The following is a 17,724-nucleotide window of genomic DNA, read 5'->3' on the forward strand; positions in this document are numbered from 1 at the left end:
CTGACACCTTGGTTAATTAATCGGCTTGATTAGAATGGGAAAAGGTTTCATAGATGATGATCAAAGCTCTGGTCAAAATCCAAAATCAACTTTCCTTTCTCTTCCTGCTCTTCTCAAAAGTGTTGTTTGTTTCAAGAACAAATAAGACAGATTTCTGTTAGGAAATAATATCTCAGGATACAATGTACAGTTTGGGACACAACATGTCAAGCATCTGCCAGGATGATGGAAGGCGAACTGGATGGACCTTGGTCTTCTTTCGTAGCAAATTCTTATGTTCTCCTTGTCTAGGGTCATTTTCCTTGCTATCAGTCAGATTTTAGTTCCAGGGCTAAGTACTTGTCATTAAATTTGGAATTAGTACAAATTAAAGAAACATGCCTAGGGTGTAAGTATTTTAAAAAATCAACAATTTCCGGATACTTGTCAATTAGGATTGGCAAGATAGCATAGGAGAGAAGCATTCTGTACTTTTTACAGGTTCTGAGCGCTGTGTCTTGCATAACAAATCTGCGGAGAAAGGAACTTGAAATGAAATAAACCACGTTTAATAATGGGAAACGATGAAAATGCCATTACTGTAGAGCTGCTACTTTACATGATTCATAGCAGGGGGAATAGCCTGATGCCAGGCCACTCCTGCTGCACACTGAGAGAAAATTGTGTTTTCTGCTTGGAAAGTTTCATAGGGTACAAGTATCCCTCGTACTTTCCCAGTTGCGTAACCAGCATTCAGTTGGACTGCACATACTGTTGGCAAGTGGAGTTCAGTTGAATGAAGAAGACAAATGGAATTTGCTTTATTATTTTAAAGCATTTTGGATTTGATTCAAAGCATTTTGCCCAGGCTTGGGTTTGGCTGTGGGGAATTGTAATCAAAACTACACTGAGGTTCCTAGGGATATTTTTCTGAGTTTTTGTTTTGTTTATCAGCCACCTCCTCCCAAATATGTGTGGGAGCCCTGTTTTTTGCGCTAAAACGAGTAGCTGACCTTAGAAATCAGTCTGCAGTCCTTTTCCTTCAACATCACACGCTGGTATTACAATTCCAAAGAAATATTTTCGGAGGTGCTGACAAGTTTAAGCGTACCCAAGTCTGTAAAGTTAAACAACGTGTTCATTCTTTTTGTCAATTTTCTGTCAGCCCTCCTCTTGGTTATTTGACTCCTTTTATTTCTTTCCACTAAGATACTGTTCCACAAACCTTGCACAACCCACTTTATTGTAGGCTTGACCTCACTTTCTGCCTCCCGAGAGACTATTCTGTATAGCCACTTGCTGATCCCTGAAGGTAATCGAGCAGAACCTCCAGGATACTGTATAACCCCTATCTTCTGCGGCCCATTTAATTTTGCTGTATTCTCTCTGAAGTTTTTTCGCAAAATTAAATGGTCTGTCTAAAATAGATAAGTTAACTTCAACCTTTATTATATACAATACTCTAGACAAGGATGATCCATTACAATTGTGTGAAAATATAGAGCCACAAATCAAAGTTGGAGCTGTTATGTGGGGGAAAAATAGGATTTTGCAGTATTCATACATCAGCTTTGTTTGAGGCTGAAAATCTATAGAGAGTGTAAGTTAGGGACAGTTGCATGTGATGTACCGTCCAGAGGGCCAGAACAGCAAAACCATGTATGTTCAAGTGTTCTGATGAAGGGTCTGCTCAATGGATAAGTATTGTACCTGAAAGATCCTTAACGTACTGTTCATACTGTAGCCATACACAGAAATTAATTTTACCAAACTACTGAGAGGCTTTTCTTTCTGCAGATGCAGGTGACCTGATGTTTACTGTACACGTAGGAGACATTAGTAAGCATAGATACGGCTGTGTCTTCAGAGACCACTGCACTTAGTTTAGGTCTCTTATTTCCAGTGCATTATCAATGGCTAATGTGATTGCCAAGGGAACATTTCTTTAATGAGTGATCTGTTGTGAGCAGATGAATGGGAAACCACTGCTTTTGGTTTAAAATTTCAGGACATTCTGGGCTGTCTCCAAGTAACAAAAGTAGTTCTGCGTAAATCATTCATGATAAATATTATCTTATGGCAGAACAATGTACTGCATTATGTACTCATTTTTTTGTAACTATTTTTCCATGATTTTATGTTCCTGACCTATCACTCAAATGCCTCTTAAAATCTTGGCGGGCACAGATAGCAGTAGCTAAAGGTTTAGGGCAGGGCAAATGCTAAGATAGAGAGCAATTGTGGAGGGCCTCTGAAGAATTGAAATGAAGGAGACAGCACATCATTCTCAACAGTGGGAGAGGGGATGAATGCAGTGGGGAAAATCCACTCGTTAAAGGTATTCCTAAACCTATAATCTTCAACACCATCTCCCTACTTGTCCACTGCAGCCTAATCTTAGATCAGATAACTCAGATTGGGGATTAAACTTGGACCTAACTCTCTCAATAGTCTTGTGGGCACTGCTTTGTGTAACACTATGCAATAAAGACCAGACAGTTTTAGGTTAGAATTGCGGCATCTGCTCATCTCTCAGACAGGCCATTAATTGTGGGTGACACCATTAACCTCTGGATTCCTGGGTTCTATCCAATGGACTGAGTGAAGAGGACTTACTTAACTATAATGACCTTATGTTGAATCGCTGCTGGCTCAGGCGTAATGTTGTCCATTGGGTGAAGTACTAGAGGTGCCAATTGGAACCAATCTCGCAGAATAGTCAGCACTTTCAGGAGAAAAGGAGACAAAGCACAAAGAAACTGTCAAAATCTGGGACTTCCGAGTCTATATGCCTGTGCTCAGCTATTCACTGGATAAGATCTGTGAACCAATGGGGAAATTAATATTGCAGCTTTAACAATATGGGGGTAGAATTTTTTTCGTAATTTACTAACACACACTGTATTGTCAAATAAATTGACTGCTTTAAACATATATATTAGTTTCCGTAAAAACCATTATGAACAGTTGGTGAGATCAGTGGTGTTCTGTTACTTAAATCTCTTACACATGAACGGTGGAGGGATTAATTCTGTTTCTCTTATCAATTTCCTGTACAGAATTCTGTGTTTTGAAGATGCAAATGATTTATTTGGCTCTGAAGCAAGTCCTTGTGACCCAGGTGGTATTATATGAATGGAGCATTGGAGATGCTGTTGTGTGCAGGGCTCTGTAAATTGATTCTTGTGGTGCGGTAAATGAATTCTGAACCACTCACTCAAGCTCGGCTACATTTGCCGTTTTTTGCAAATCCTCTTGATGGCCTCTTTTCTCCATCTTTGACGTAAGAGCACAATGTTTTCCATTATTTTTGTTGACTGCCTCCCTAGTACATGATGTTCCCGCACTAATTTGCAGCTTCTACAAAGCATGCAAAGCAAGCTACTTGTAACAGGTACACTCAAGTATAGTAAACTCCGAAGTCACATTGTACCTTTCTCCCCCCCCTACCAGTAGAAAACTCCTAATTTGTTGGTTCTCACTTTTATTCCATTTCAGCAATGACTGCAATAAAGAACACTTAAGGTTTTTTTTTAGTGAGAACATTTTCTATCTCTCTCTCTCTCTCTGATGTGTGCTTTTTTCAAAATCTATTTAAGGAACTTCTATTGCACCTAATGCACCTGGTGCTATCTCCTGCTGAGAGACTGCTGAGTGATCACTCATGTTGCCCATTTCGGCTACCGTTTTCACTAGCCACCAATTACGCTGAGCACATTGGCAGAGAAGGAGTGTGACTTAGTTTGAAACCATTCTACAAGTTTTAGAACTCACATCTTTATAGAAAATTGTTAACAATCCAATCAGCAAGTTATTGAAAATGCTGGTTGTCTTCGATTAACTTCCATTCAAGTTGGCTTTGCGGTTACAGTTAGCTTTCCTGTAAATCTCCTCTCCAAACAATCTCAGTTGTAAAATATTTAAACTGCTTGCTCTGTTTCTCTCAGGGTGCTTCCGTAATTGAGTGGAAAGGAGACATTGACAGAACAACAGGAGAATCCCAGTGGAGAAGTGATCAGCTGTGTGAATGAATTGCTGAGTCTGCACCACTTTGATATGTCACTGAGCCATACAGAGCAGGAGATTGTACTGATCCTTGGTCTTAGTTGAGTTAGCTGAGCTTGTAGGGCAGTGATGGTACAAGTGGCACCCCAGGTGTGAAACTAGACGCTCTATGGAAAGGATTATTTCGGTAGTTTCCAACTGTTAGTGTTAGTTATGATTACTGTCAGCTTCAATACTAAACTCCTTTGAGTCTACCATCCCAAAGCGAGACGAGAAACAATGGTGTTCTAGTTTTGCACACAGGTGGTACAACATGTTTGTGGCTCATTTGGAGGGAGAAGGAGTTTGACCTCAGTAGTATATTGACGTAGCAGTGAGTAGGTAATGTATAGATGTACCAGCATTTCCAGAAGGGAAAAATATTATAGCTGGTAAGCGACTCCCACGAGCTTTATGTTGGCTGCTCACAAAGTGTGAAGATGAGGGCAAAGACAGATCTTGATGCAATTGTGTGGGAGACTTCAAAGAAAGAGAAAAGGATATGTTTTAATATAAAAAAACCTACTGAAAACACACTACGTTGTTTTCTTGTCTCAAAAGCAAATAAGCCCATAGCAAAAAACATTTAGAGCTGCGTTTTAAAAATACATCTTACAGCGTATGTGAGAGTGCCTTTTTGCTTTTAGAATGCTTTTTGCCGATGCCTCTTACTGTTGAGTAAGAAGTAGGGAGGCACGAGCATACTTAACACCAGTGTGGTAATGGAGTCTTGGATTGAACACGTGCTGATAATTTACATAAGAGCATACATGCTCTGCATTGAAAAGATAAGTAGATTTGGGGTTTCACGGAAACCAGAGCCCAAAATTAACGAGAGATAAATCGGTTTAGGCATTTAGGCATTTTAATCTTTTGAAAATTGTAGCTGTCTCCATCTTAAATTTAAAAAATGCAAAATAATACATAACTGCATAACACCTACTGACACAACTTGCTTATAAACCGTGGGAACCAGACTATTGTGGCGCAATGGGCTAGGTGTCAAATTCAGACACTTGGATTTGAATCCAGCACATCCTACGATGAACATCTCCTTACTGTTGTCTGGAAGTGTCCTACTTAAACTGTGTTTCAATCCAGTGACTGGGTGTCTATGGTACAAATTGGCCAGTAATTGGGCATCAGAAAACCTGCCACAAGGATGGCAGGTGAAGGAAATGGAATTCTGGTTGAATCTCAGGCTAACTCTTCGGATCTCCGCTCATCCACTAATCTTTGATTTCTGTGAAATTCAGTGTCTGAGCAGAGTTACAGAGCATCAGCAAAGATATGGGATACACACATTGGTTTGCAAATTGGACCCCATTGTATTCTCCTATAGTCACGCCTGCCAAACCAGAACCCAGCAAGAGTCAGCTCTGACAGGAGAGGAGAAAATGGGCAATACATATACAGCAGAAATGTGGAATTCCGGTAGGAGTGATTCCCATTTGTTAGAAACTCACTCTGACTGTCAGAAAAAGGCATTGAGTTCAGTAGTAGTTGCTGCACATAAGATAGGTACTTATGTCACACAAGTAAGTGTTTGTCGGCACACAGTGGGTGATGGAACAATGGATATTGGGGAAGGAGAAATTGTAAGGCTGTAATTCAATCAGGGATGTATTAAACCTGTCAATGTGAAGCAACACAAAGTGGTTTTCAGTATAAATGATAATCAGAATCTTTGGTTGGATTCAGAACTGATTGTGACTGTAGCAATATTGTTATGACAGCAAGTCAATTATAGAATCATAATTGTAGAAGCATTGTAGGATGCCATTTGGGTAATTGAGCCTAAACCTGTGCTACTACCTCATCAACTGGTGTTTAATCAACATTTCCTTTCTATTCTTCCTCTTCAAATATTTATCGTGGCATCAACCGTGTGGAGCACTGTTATACTGCAGGACATTTATCCTGGAAAGTAACTCGAGATTTGATTTGGACAGACATCATCAGGCCTTTAGTTGTAAACCAGCTCCTACATTTGGCTGCCTTTTACACTCTCACAGATCAGACAAGCTCTATGAAGTGAGGTGACAGCATAGCACTTAGGGTTGTCCCTTCACACCACCCGCAGTTTCAAACCCCAGCCGTGGCTGGCAATGATAGATCGACCAGGCCTCCTGTATGATAGGTTTTGTCACTTCTCTGGTATGTCTTGAAGTGTGAATCATTGTTTGTAGTAACACTTCATATCGGCTTCACTCCAAAAAGCCTCAATGGAATTGCCAGTTGAGCCTCATACTAGTGCTACTGCCTACGCAGCACTCTCCCAGATTACCATTGGCTGTTTGCTATGGCAATGTTGCTGGAGTGTGGATTATAGTTTGGGAAATCTGGTACCCATGTGCACCCCGTTGCTATTTTACTTTCTTGGTTTTGTGCTTCCGGCAACCAAATTAGGTCTACATTATGAGTCCGTTGTTATTCTCACTGACTATGCCTGTTGATAATGTACAAAGCAAATTACCTGCACTGATGTTGGGAACAGCAACATTTGCATTCTTTTGGACTTACTGAGGTGATCAGTGAGATACCATCAAAGAAATGATTGGTAGAGTTGAGAGGCGACAATTGGATAAGAAACTACACAAAACAATTTTACACTATATTCTGTGAAGCGCTTTGAGATGTCTCGACAATAAGTCACCCATATCAAATGCAAGGATTAGTATAAAAGGGAAAATTATATTACGTGACACATCAAACAAAGGCTGAGAACCACAGTGAACTGGAAGGTTACCATTATAGTTACAGAATTAATAATAATAATATTAATCCTTGGCTACACCTACAACCATCTGGTTTTAATCTTTGTTTTTTTTCATCCATTGAAGTCAATCGACTGAATTTCATTTTTCTTCTGTCTGGGGGCACAGTATTGCAGTTTCACCTCATTGAAGAGACTTGAATTGGGTCCCGATTAGCTAAAATTCAGCGGTCACTGGAGTGTGTATTTCATGCTCAAAATATATTGTCACTTCATTTTAAATTCAGAATTTTTGGTTGCTTTCCAGCCCGTCTTCCTCTGGTCACTGTGAAACGTTTTTAGAGGTCTTAATTTATCCTTGTGCTCTCTTTCAGCTGGAGAAGAAGCAGGTGACTCCTCACTTCAAACCACAAATCACCGATGACTACGGTTTGGAAAACTTCGATACACAGTTTACAAGTGAACCTGTTCAGCTCACACCAGATGATGAGTAAGTGCATTCGTGCGTAAATACCTTGTGATCACTTTGTTCCAAATTTCTTACCACCTCTGCGAAAGGCACTTCCTCCTTTTGGAGACAGTTCCACAAGGTGTCCTCTGCCTCTTGCCTCCTGATGTATAAGCCCCAATCGTGAATTATTCCAGGCTATTTAGAATGAGTATCACAGCCTATCTCAAATGTAATGTGCAATCTTAAATGGTCGCAAAGCTAAAGAGCAAGAACCAAAGCTGATTTTCTTTCAAAAAAGCAACGAGAGCTGAGATCTGTTGTAAAGACTTGGCTGAATTAATCATAATAATCCTCGCATTTGATCTAGCGCCTTATTAAGTCTTCAAGACGTCTCAAGGCGCTTCACAGAATATACTGTAAAGTGAATTGACTGTAAATTTTGTGGGCACATCCCTACTTCATTGCTGACTCCCAACTTTTGCCCAGCATTCCAAAGTCCACTTCAGCGTGGGCGTGATTCTTCTTTGAGTTAACAGTTTAATTAATATTTTTATTGTCTTTTCTGTCTCCAAGGTGTTCAGTATTTTTTTTTATTCACACCAACCTGGGCAAATCATTTGGGAACATTGATTAATACTGCTTGAGAGGAGAAGAGGGCCATCCATGGGGACCACAATTGGGGTGATTTTTGTTTCTTCCCATGAATGAATTGTCCATGATAGTTCACGTGCAGCACAGGCGCATGTGAATTATGGAGCATTTATGAGTGGAAAGAAACATTACATGATGTGGGTTTCCAATAAATCTGTTTATTACTTGAGTGCATTCCTCCATGATTTTAATATGAGCACACAGCCACATCTACTCCCTGCAAACGCTGCTGTATAAAATGTGATCCCATCACAGATAGAAATAGAAGGAGCAACTCACATAGTTAAGGTATTCATTGAGGACATGGCAATCAAGCTTTTTAAGTCTGTGTGCAGTGGGTTTCTGCCCAAGGCCACCAAACAGACACAACACATCGAAGGAGACATAATATACAATGTGGTAACATTTTTTACATTGCTAATTTCATAATTCAATGCTGCTGCCATTTCATAATAAAAACCTAAAGCACGGAATGAGAGATGCTCATTAGGCCCATCAAACCAGCTCCTTCCATACACCATATAAAATCTAGCATTCTATTGTGAACTCTACCGCAAACAAATTCAATCCCTGCAGGAAATTTCTGCATTGACTCCAAAGGTAATCAAGGAAAGCCTCCGCATGTCCACACATCACAAACATTCAACCGCAGCCTCCTGCACTGCTCACAAAGAATAGTGGATATTCCTCCCGAGTAGCAAATCGATATTAAAAATAATATTGCTCCAAATTGCACGGTTATAATAGAATGTAGAATGTGTAATATGTTTAACCCTTGGTCTAACTCCTGTGAAGCGCTTTGGGATGTCCTCCTGACTTGAAAGGCGCTATATCAAATGCAAGGATTGTTTATTATTCATGAACTTAAGAATTTTCCATAGTTCTGTAAGATCATAGATTTTAAGAAAACAGTCTTATAGATTAAGACTGGGTGGAATTTCAGAGCACAGATGATCTGAATGCCTCTCCTCATTTCCTACCACTCCCATGAGCAAGAACAGATGATGTAAGAATTGAATCAGTAGAAAAATGTATTCACATTTCTCAGAGCAAACTTTTAGCCTTGTGTTTCTTATCAGGTTTCACGTTTCCAAGTATGCAATGAGATTTAGTACTCAGGGAGTCTTGTCATCAACATAATTCTTAGAATGAAAGAATTATCATTAACTTGAACATTTTTTAAAAAAACTTTCTGCATATTTGTTTTCTTAAGTGAAAAAGTGCCTCATCAGAATCTGGCTCAGAAATGCTGCCTAACCCTGCACTCTGAGAGAGTGGAATTAAAGAGTAGAGGTAGTTATTAAGCTTCCCTCTCTGTTCTGTTTCCATGGAAATAGATGTGAAATAATGATGCATTTTTTAAAAAATCTTCTGCACCTCTCCTTCTTATCTCTTTCTGTCTCTCCCTCCTTGTATCCCCCAGTCAGCATGGCTCACTATTTGTGTCAGAAAGTTGTGGGTTCAAGCCCCATGTTGGGGTTCTGAACTCACAGTCTAATATAATGCTCCAAATGAGTGCTATGGGGTGGTCCTTTGTGCTCCTGAGTGCTCCTTTGTTGCTGGCTCCATCCTTTGGTAAAGATGTTAAACCAAGTGGTAGTCTGTTTTGTGACTTTGTATAAGAATGTGGAGCAAGAGCAGATCATTTAGTTCATCAATCTATTCAAATCCTGCCGCATATAGCATTATTCCTCCCCTTTACAAGCTCAAGCAGCAGAAGCAGAAATTCAGAAATCATTATGTTTCGTTGAATATTTGTTTCAGTCAACACCTATTACAGGGGCTTCAGATTTGGTTCCCATTCAGATACTAGCCTGATTCTTTTTCACTGGGTTAATATCAAACATCGCATCAGCTGCTTTTATTTAAGAAGAAAGGCTACTCTTGCACAATACTGTGGAGACTATAAAAGCAGCGACTTGAAGATTGACAGTGATTTGAGAAATGCCGCCCTGTATCATTTCAGAGACCAAAACGCTTCAGACACCACATGGGTTTATCACTCAAGCAGCTCCAATGCAATCCTCCCACATTAAGCTGCACATAAAGGCCTGTAGACACATCCCTGAGCTAACTGGAAGTCATAAGAATCACTAGAAAAAGCAGAGTCAGCAAAACAGTAGAAATCCTTCAATTTTACTTCCTGCTTCCAAAGAAATGAAAGTGCAGTAATGATTGAATATTTTTATCTTCTGCAATGCTTCTTATCTCTGCTTTTCTCTCTCTCTGTCTCCTCACACACCTACACAGTATAAATAAATGTTGAATCGCAAGACGTAATTTTGCATCCATGGTTAGTGCCACAACCCTCCCCTTTTTCTACGTGCTGTTTTGTTCACTGGGATGCTTGTCCCGTGAATCCCCCCCGACTGAGCTTGCAAGAAAAAGAAAAAGGCGTTTACTTTTGATGTCTACTTAAATCCACAGGACCAACACAAAATGTGGAACATTAACTCGGCTGCGCTAATATCTACGCTCCATTCTACCGTGCCAAAGAGAATTTAGTGTGCACTGCAGTTCGCTGAAGTGCAGTTAATATCAGTTTGAGTGCCAACACATGCTGCACAATTAAAAGCTTGCCCCAGTTCTTTTTATTGTAGGTCAGTTCTGTCGAACCATGACTTCCATTTGCGGTTGTCGAATGCACAATGCAAATGATAATTATAATCACGTCAACTGAAACGGAACAATCGAGGTGTGACTTCTAGAGTGCATTAATTGTACTCTCTCTTTGGATTTTTTTTTAAAAATCCATAGAGTTCAGATCCACAGCTAAGAATGTTTCTTTAGAAATTCACATTTAAAAAAGTTCACAGATGAAATCGGGAACTCACTGTGGAGGGAACAGTGTTGATGAACATGTTCTCTTCCATTGTGCAATGCCGCAAACTATTGCTCCAGAGATGAGTGATTTTGTGAGGGGATGGAAGGAATGTAGTTTTATTGATTTGTAATGTCTGGAACTTTACAGGGAAGTTAGATCAATCTGGCTCACCATCTCAGCACAGACCAGGAACTATCTATCGTTTGGTCCATAAGGCCTTTACCCAGTAGGCTTTCAGAGAACATCACTTTTTTAAAGTGGGAGGGGGACAACCAGTTCTGGAGCAAAGGGAGCTCAGATGATGAGTCCAGTTGTTATTTTATACTGATCAATGACAAAGCAGTTATGTGGACTTTTTTCAAGTGGATCTCGTTGACACTCAGTATAATTTTTGGCAGTGACAGTTTGAGTAGTTTATCGTGACAAATGGAAGTTGAATTTCAAAATGAACCTTTGACCATGTAACTGAGGTATTGGAGAGGCCCCAAGAACAGTGTGTGGGAATTAGAACTAGGATTGTAGCAACTGAGGCAGAAGGAGGGGAGGCCTGTTTTGTGTCTTTGAAAGAAAAGCTGGATAGATATTTGGTTTTGAAATGGATTTGGGGGATGTTAGATGAATTTTTGGTACTAATGATCAAATCCCCTGTGATGGCTTCAGTTCTCTTGGCACAAATATCCTCCAAGGGGATGAATGGTCTGGAGGAGAGACACCTGGTGAAACAATCTAGTTCTGCTCAAATCTAAGACACTGTTGGTACATCTGTCTACTACGGCTCATCAGTAAGAGTGAGAGGCGCTGGTGTAGATTTGATTGGCAAGTATATATGAATCAGAGGGTGTGTGGATTTCACAGACATTTCACATCTCGTTCTTGCTCATGCTATGGTTGATGTTTTTTTTAATCCAATGTGAGTTCAGCATTTGGCCTGATCTGTGCAATACCCAACCCCTAAAGTGCTTCATATGAGAATTGGGTACAAAACATTCCATCGTCCCTCACATTGCACATATGTACATGCACAAGAAATCATGGTAACTCTTCTACATTGGCGTGGCTTTGTTGACACGATTGCGCTGTATAATTCTGAATGATACAGTTTAGAATAGCCGTCTCCAGAGGGTTAACGAAAAAGCTTCCCACCGTCATTAAAAGAGTGTTCTTTTTTAGTTCTTAATCTGAGCTCTGCTGTGAGCCTTGTACACATCAGAAAGAAGCTCTCTGGGCTGCAGATTGCTTCTCTCAGTTTAATGATTTACAGGAAGCAGTGAGGCAGATTGGCCTTTATTTCACAGATGTCCACACTTGGCTGCTGAACAAAGCACCTTCCACATTCACTTCCAAGCTGCCTGCTAGAGATGAATTGGTCCCCTGTCCTTGCCCTTAGTAGGGGAAGGATTTTTTTTAAAAAAAAGACATCAATTTCTCCAGGCTATGGTGTTTCTTATGGGCTGATCACATCACTGGCTTAGATTTTTAAAAAATCAGGAAACCAGTTTCCTGCTGAGTTTGCTAATGTTAAACATTATTGCAAGAGCATGCCACTGGCATCAAATGTAGGGCAGCAAAACACACTGTTCTAGTACAGAGCTGTGGGTTTCTCTTGGCAGTTCACTGCGAGCGTTCGAGATGTCACATTCGCATTGCATGGCTCCAAGCATTCTGGAACCATAGTGCACCTCGTGTTTACATAGGCTAAAATTCCAGCCCTGAAACAGAAACACTATGGAGCACTAACTAATGACTTTGAATTCACCCCTAGTGGAGCCAGTCCTGAAGTCCTCTTTGTAGGACAGTGGCAGGATTCCCAGGCACATCTTCTATCCACACTATCCTTCCCCCATTCTCCCAGACAAGCCGGCAGGCTGACATTGAGCTCTCTGCATGCTTCCTTGAGCTGACCAGTAGGGATTTTCTAGACCTGTAACTGGAAATCCAGTAATGAGGTAGATTACTTTTCAGGAGGTATGTTTTTTTTCCCTGCCAAAAAGCAACATTCACAAAAAGTTCTTGATCCAGAATTAATTAATCTTCTTGAAGGTACTTTTAAAAAGAAGACACTTTTGTTAGGATTATGTCAGTTCGCTGAATTCCTTACACCTTCAATACCTAGTGCACGGAATGCTGCCAAGCCTTTGCCTAGTTTCACTGTTAGTCAGTATCAGATGATTAATTTTTGTTCATAACCATTGCATTCCTAGATATTTGTTTAAAAAAAAGATTGATTGGAGTTTTTAGGGGTTTTATTTCAATCAGTAGCGGAGAATGAAATCTGGCCATGGTGAAATACTGCACTCCATTTGCAAACAAGTTTCTGATGTGTCCACATAATTGCTTGGCAAACGGGATGTATTTATCAGGATTCAACTTTAATTTTATGACATGAGAAACGGTTGTTTGCGTGTGTCTGTGTGTGTCGTTTAATCTTCTGTGTCTGGTGCAGCTGCCAGATCATTACTGTAAATGAAATATTTCCATCTCTTCTGTATTCAGCCAAATATCCTGCTGAAAATGCAGTGCTTAAAATCCAGGCCAGACAGATGGAATCAATGTCTCGTCTCTCTGATAGCTGCTAAGTGAAATTAGTTTGGATAGGCACAATCCTGCTCCCAGTGGATGCGAGTACAATGCACAAAATATGTCACAGTAACTTCACTGAAAATAAGCACCTCATTGTCTGCATTTTATTTGAAGTCATCTAGAAATCTTTGATTTTCAATGGAGTTTGTTCCAGTTCAGTCCAATATCAAGGCTTCATTATTATAATAGTCCTTATAATCCTTCCATTTGATGTAACACCTTATTGTGCTGTTGAGACGTTTCAAAGCGCTTCACAGGATAATACTGTAAAGTGGTTTTGAATATGTTTTGTGGGTGAAACGCAACAGCCAGTTTACGCACAGCAACATCCGACAAAGAGCCATGAAGTGAGTGACCAATTTGATTTGGGGGATTTGTTGGCCAGGACACCAGGAAAAATAACCTCCCTTCTCTTTTCGGGTAGTGCCAAGGATCTTTAACGTCCACCTGAACAGGCAGACAGGACCTCGGTTTAATGTCTTATAAATAGAATCCATATTTGTGATCATTCAACAGTTCTGTTCAGGGATGATTAGGATGGCTGGTGTGCAAAACAAGAACGGTATGCCAGTACATTGAGGGCACTTTTACACAGAAAACGGGACTCTTCGGTCCAGAAGGAGGCTATTCAACCCATCTTATCTATGCCACTGCTGTTGTTGAAAATACCCTTTTAAAATCCACTTTCCAGCTCTTTCCTTATATTCATTAAACATTTTAAAATCTTCAGGTACTTACCTAGTTCCCTTTCAAATTATGTTATTGATCCACCCTCAAATAGTCAGTTTTAATGAAGCAATTCCTTCTTATACCTCTCCCTTGATTTTTCTGTTAACACCCTTTGGCAATGGGAAAAACACAAATTATTTGTGGAATAAAGATATGCTCCTTTTCCACAAGGTTATTAGCATATTATTGGAGCAGCGAAGAGGAAACTGTAAACTACATCTAACCTGTGCTGCGAATCATCAAAGAAAAGCTGACCTATTTCCTGGCTTTGGAATCCCTCATCTTAAAATACCACACTCAGCTGACTTGCTACAATCTGCTGTGCCAGCCATTTCTGGTTTAGAATCTAACAGAGGTAAACTCGTAATCTGGTAAAATGGATAAGCCACGTATAAATGTAATAAGGATTTACACCCTGCATAGCCACCCAGAAGGGTGGAAGGAACCCTTAAGGCCACAGACTCTTCAGCTAACGCCAGGACCTATTCTGTACTCTACAGAGGCTATGTCAGTTTCTCCACTTACCTGGAGAATGCTTTACTGGTAATGAAACTAATTTATGCTGGAAGATTTAAGTATCAGCTCAGGGACTCAGACTTGCGGCATCCTGATATGAGGGTTCTTGGTGTTGCATCACAGAGCAGCCGAGCTCCGGTTGGTTCTAAATCGAGTACTTTCCCGGCTCAGCTTAAAACTGTACAATTGGGGCTCCCGTAATGGTTTAGTGTATTTATGCAGTGAGTAGCTATGTGTGCAGTGTAAGAAGTAGTGTATTTGAACCATGTTCTATGCAGAGTTAGCTGAGCTCAGACAGGGCTCTACAATTGGCCTCAGTGTCCCCTTGTTACCAAGGGGAAGATAAGTCAGAGTTTCCAGCTTCTAACTACCTTCCAATGATCAATACTGGAAATGTACATATGTTGACAGCCAGTGAGAACAGTACTGGGCTCAGATGGGATGTCCCTGCCCACAAAAGGCCTTCCGACACTGACTCCCAAAGCTCATTCACGAAAAAGTCACTTAACAGGGTCCCAGGGAGGGCAGACCAATGTCTGTGAAACCATAATCCAGGAGAAGGAAAAAAACGTCATGGGTTTGCGGGAAAAGAGGAGGGAAAAATCCAAAATTCTAGTGTAACTCGGTTCATTTTTAATGGGTGAATGATTCATATATACCACAGTGAGAGTCCCACAGCGAATTAAGATAGAATTTTTAAAATAATTTTCCTACCTTACTCATTATCTTACATTTTAAAATGATGGTCTTGAGGGCTGAGTTCACAGGGCTTTCAGGGTTAAATTCAGTAAGAAGCGCAGCAACAAAGATCACTCACTGAGGAACAGAAGCAACAGACAAAGATAATCAGCAAACAGAAGTTTGAGCTTCTGTAAGGAAGAACTGGCCAGTGAAAAGTTAATAGTTGTTGGAACTTAGCAAGAATTTATATGTAAAACTTTAATTGCACTTTCCTTCCTTTTTTCCCCCCTTTCTATTTTTAAGATCTAATTTCCTCCCCCACTCTCACTGCGCCATGTAACTTTCCCTGGCTGGGAGTGTGGGAAAGCAGACTGCTCCCAGGCCTGTGCCAATACCCCTCGTCCAGCCACAAGGAAATGCATGAGTGAACTTGCTTGCTAATACTCTCTCTGCCTATGCAGTTTACACTCTGTGTACAAGGGCACAGCCAAGATGAGGAACTTATTGTAAGCACAAGCCCACATCCAACCACCCCACTTGAACGTGTTATTGAAGGGCTGAAACAATAAACCATTGACCAGGACTCCATCATACTCTCTAAACCAGTTATCAATTTAACCTACACAGCACTTTACAGATTTGTTTTATGCCCTAAAATTTCCTCTCCCTGCCTTTATAACTCTTAAAAACATCTGTTCACAGAGCCTTTGGTCAACTCCCTTACATTTTCCTTCCTGCTCAGTGCTCCCTATTGTCTTTCTGAAGCACTTGGAGACAGTTTTCCAATGTGAAAGGGCCAAAATCAGTCTGAGCTTTTGTTGACGGAATGGTTTTCAGTACATTTCTGTTTTACTCTAGCATCTGATGGCCATACAGAGTGCCATATCAATGCGTGTGAGTGCATTCTTTATGGTGTAATCGAACAGTGATTTTGTAGCACAGTTTAATCTCCCAGGCTAATGTATTTTACAACACAAGAACACCTGAGATGTCTGTAGTAGCTTTTTGTTCTTTCCACCTCTGGATCTATCTGCAACTCACGAGGAACAAGTTGTACGGTTCGCCTCACTCTGGGAATAGGAAACCACACAAAGCATCCTTCAGTACCTTTCACTGCTGCAAAAATATTACTGTAATCCTCCGAAGGTTCTGCATTAATGGTCGCTATGGGGACAGCCAAGTGAAAGATAAAGCTTCTGCAAAAATACTTTCAAATTGGCACATCTCTGCAATTCTGGATGTTAATTATTCCATCTCTGTAAGTAGAGGACACAGTTAAAATTGCTGTCACTGGTAAATGGAGAATCAGTCACTCCTAGTCACACACTTGCTTGCAATCATTGAGCGTTCTCTTAACACGAAGGGAAACATTGGGAACATTAAAAGTGACTGGGCTGATGTCGACCACGAGGGAAAAGTTCAAACGCCTGTACTTGTGACACAGAGCATATGCTACGCTTTGCATTTATATAGTGCCTTTCATCTCGGAAAACTAACTACTACCGAAAAAACGGTTTCAAAATTAAGACTGAATCCAACTATTTACCTAATTCTGGACACGCTGAAATGCTACATAAATAGAGTAAATCTAGAGCTAGATAGAATGCCCCCTCATTAGTGTTTTATACTAAATGCCTATAGGAGCTGGATTGGCTGCATCTGTCAAAGCGGGTGATTTACAATTTCTACAGGACACAAAACCATCTCACACATTTCGTTAGTACTGAAAGTCTTTGAGATAGGAGACCGCTGAATGGGAATCTTCTTCGCCACTTTCTCCCCTCTCAACCTCCTGCTTCCCCTCTTTCTCCGAAAAGAGCACCTGCAGCAATCCAATGCACCTCCAGCTCCAGATTGGAGTATCAACCTAGAATATGAGCTGATAAAGTCTTGAGATGGGGCTCATACCCACAGCTTTCTGATTCAGAGGTGAGAGTGCTAAAAGAGCCAGGCTGACATGCCATAAACTCTGTGAGCCAGAGCCCTTGCTGGTTGAGTGATTGAGCTAAGTAAGTGCTGTACAAAAACTCTTCATAATGGCCAAGTGCATCTCCGATTTATATCTTCGACAGGTCGAAGAAGAGTGGACCTTGAAGTATTGTACTATGCCCTCAGTAATCATGTGGAACTAAAGCAGCACACCTCCTCCTACAAGTGGTTGCACTGTCTTAGGAATATTTTGAGTGGCACTCTTAAGAACATTTTAAGAGAATCTCAACAAAGAAAGCTGCTTTAGATGTTCAAGGTTTCAATGACATTTGCCCGAGCTCAGCACTGAATGTACTTTGCAGTGTTTCTATAATAGAGTGCACAGATGATTCTGGATCTCTGATGCTGGGTCCTCACAGCCTTGGAAAATGTACTGAATCATCAAACCTTTGTGAACCTCGGAGTAAACCACTTGATTATTTTGTTGATCATATTCCTGCTAAAAAAAAACTAAATTTAATTAAAAATTAATCAATCCATGACTGTTGGTGGGACATTGCTGTGCGCATTTAGCTGCTGCGTTTCGCCCACAAAATACAGTAACTTCACTTTGCAGTATATCCT

General features: G+C 40.5%; 1 protein-coding gene across 2 annotated transcripts in view; it reads left to right on the top strand.

The window, feature by feature from the left end:
* prkcz (protein kinase C, zeta) overlaps positions 1-17,724 on the top strand; it is a 126,194-nt gene that overhangs the window by 103,038 nt on the left and 5,432 nt on the right. For both annotated transcript variants that reach the window (XM_042343535.1, XM_007902106.2), the window contains one exon: positions 7,114-7,229. In XM_042343535.1, the coding sequence (XP_042199469.1) occupies positions 7,114-7,229 (116 nt within the window). The remainder of the gene's footprint in view (positions 1-7,113; positions 7,230-17,724) is intronic.

This window comes from Callorhinchus milii, unplaced genomic scaffold (genome assembly GCF_018977255.1).
Source record: "Callorhinchus milii isolate IMCB2004 unplaced genomic scaffold, IMCB_Cmil_1.0 Scaffold24, whole genome shotgun sequence".
Taxonomy (NCBI): Eukaryota; Metazoa; Chordata; class Chondrichthyes; order Chimaeriformes; family Callorhinchidae; genus Callorhinchus; species Callorhinchus milii.